This window comes from Pyxicephalus adspersus, chromosome 1 (assembly GCF_032062135.1).
Source record: "Pyxicephalus adspersus chromosome 1, UCB_Pads_2.0, whole genome shotgun sequence".
NCBI lineage: Eukaryota > Metazoa > Chordata > Amphibia > Anura > Pyxicephalidae > Pyxicephalus > Pyxicephalus adspersus.
Window position 1 is genome coordinate 145,493,640 of NC_092858.1, and position 2,335 is coordinate 145,495,974.

At 37.2% G+C, this 2,335-nt stretch overlaps 1 protein-coding gene across 1 annotated transcript in view; it reads right to left on the reverse strand.

Annotated features, from left to right (window-relative positions):
- Positions 1–884: 884 nt before the first annotated feature.
- CIDEB (cell death inducing DFFA like effector b) overlaps positions 885–2,335 on the reverse strand; it is a gene marked incomplete at its 3' end in the record, with an annotated part of 2,300 nt that continues 849 nt past the window's right edge. The window contains 1 exon segment of the mRNA XM_072399227.1: positions 885–985. Within this exon segment, the coding sequence (XP_072255328.1) occupies positions 885–985 (101 nt within the window).

Genomic DNA, 2,335 nt, shown 5'->3' on the forward strand with positions numbered 1-2,335 from the left:
CAATGAATATGGTGGTAAATTTTAGCCCATGACCCCCTTATTGGGTTTAAAATAAATGAAACCTTTTATTCAATCAGATCTTGTAAACATACACCACAGAACACAACAGAAAAAGAGAGAGAGGACGAGAAAGAAAAACAAGGCATTTACAATACCCACAGAACCTATGAATATTTTAAATAACTGTTTTGTAATTTTATTTATTTTGTATAAAAATGACACATTAGAAAAAGGGAATATATGATGCCAAATTAGAGGGAAAAGATCCATGAAAAAGAAAATGATGGGCCTTGGTAAAGCTAGTAGTAAGTGTTGTGCTGTAGATTTACAGCTCTTTATTTTGGATCCAAGCCCAGAGTGTCCTGGAAGAAATGGGTGTACCAGGCACTCCATCTTTTTCCGATGTCAGATATTGAGGATGGCTCTATAGCACCTTGCCAAAAACAAAAAAGGAAGCAGCTCTTTATGAAGGGGGTGCTGCAGCCCGCAGCCAGGTCTGGCTCAGGTAGAAAGTTTGTGTGAAGCCTGTGAGCTGGGAGAAGGTCAGTTTAGGTCTGCAACTCTGGAGGAAGGGTCATGGTGTGATGACTTTGAACCCCCGTGAAGAAAAACCCTGGAAGTTGATGTTTTTGTGAATAAAAGTGGGCAGAGTGCTCTGAAATTTGAAATATCTCTCTGCAGTGAGTGTGTTTGGTCCTAATCTCGCACACATACTTACAATTAGTGTTGATGTTTGAATTCGGGTTGTCCTTATATTCGACCCCATTACGGCTGTTTGAATTCGGATAGACCCAAAAAACTGGTAGTTTGCATTACTTTTACTCTTACATCATATGACAGATACAAATAAATATAATTATCACAAATATATAATATCCTGGCACCTTTCTTGGAATCCATTTTTCCCCCTGTTCCAAGACCATGATCACTGAGCCATCTTCAAGTGTATCGAAAAACTCCTCTGTATCCAACATGGTCCCATCTTCTTTCAGAACTAAACTCACAATTCTGGTCAGGAACAAATAGAAGATTTTAGCTGTGAAATGGGTTGTGTAAACATCAGCATCATAATGAAGAGCTTGGTAATGGTTTAATCACCCATCAGTTTATTGATTCTTTCTCTAAATTGCCAGTGAATAGATCACTGAGGGCCAGGCTTCCCAGTGCTGCAGCTACTGATAAAGTATTTCACTTTCCCAGTCTATCCTTTTAGCTATTTTATCCTATGGAGAATGCAGAAGTGAGGGTTATGATATGTTACTATTAATATCTGCAAAAAGAATAAAGCACCAACAAATTATGTATCTTTGAATAGGCAGCGCTGGGTCCCAGGTTCGAATCTCAGCCAGGACACTCTCTGCATGGAGTTTGCAGGTTCTACCCATGTTTGTCTGTGTTTCATCCCACATTCCAAAAAAACATGCATTTAGGTTAATTGGCTACCCACCAAAACTGACCTTAGACTGTGTTAATGACATATGACTGTGGAAGTAGCCCCTTTGAGGGACAGCTAGTGGCATTACTATGGATTTTGTGCAGCGCTGCATAAATGTTGGCGCTATATAAATACTGTGTAATAACAATGGACTTATAAAGAAAAAAAATACATTTTAAAATTGTGTCTAGCAGAACAAGAAAATATCATCCTTCTCAGATCAAGAATTTATTTTATCTAAATAGAAATTCATCCATGTTTCCATCCGTGCATGTTTCCTTTTCCTTCTCAAACTTCCCATCTTCCTCTCTTAACTATCACTTATTATACTATTCAATTCCCCCTTCTGTGTACTAAGTTCTCCTAGTAATTCATGCAATGAAGGCAATTGTTTTACTGTTCTGGTAAATGTAAATAAAATTTCGAAACTGGTAAATGTACTTTAATGTACTTTAAAGGTTTTAAGTAAATTTAGGCAAACATGTTGCGTTAATACTGGGTGTCATCTTCAAATTGTCCACTAGATGGTGAAGTGTTTGTCTTTATTATTAATGACTAAAAGAAATTTATTGTGAATATAAACTATTATTAAAGCAATGTATCTGTTTGTTTAACAATTTCTCTTTAGTTACCGACTACAAAAGTATCTTTGCCCTAGTACATAAGTATACCCATACAAATGCTTTTGCTGAATGAATCACTATTCAAATCGCTAACCCTCAGTTCATTATTGTGTCCAGGTAACTCTCAGTTCATTATTGTGCCCAGGTAACCCTCAGTTCATTATTGTGCCCAGGTAACCCTCAGTTCATTATTGTGCCTAGGTAACCCTCAGTTGATTGTTGTGTCCAGGTAACCATCAGTTCATTATTTTGCCCAGGTAACCCTCAGTTCATTATT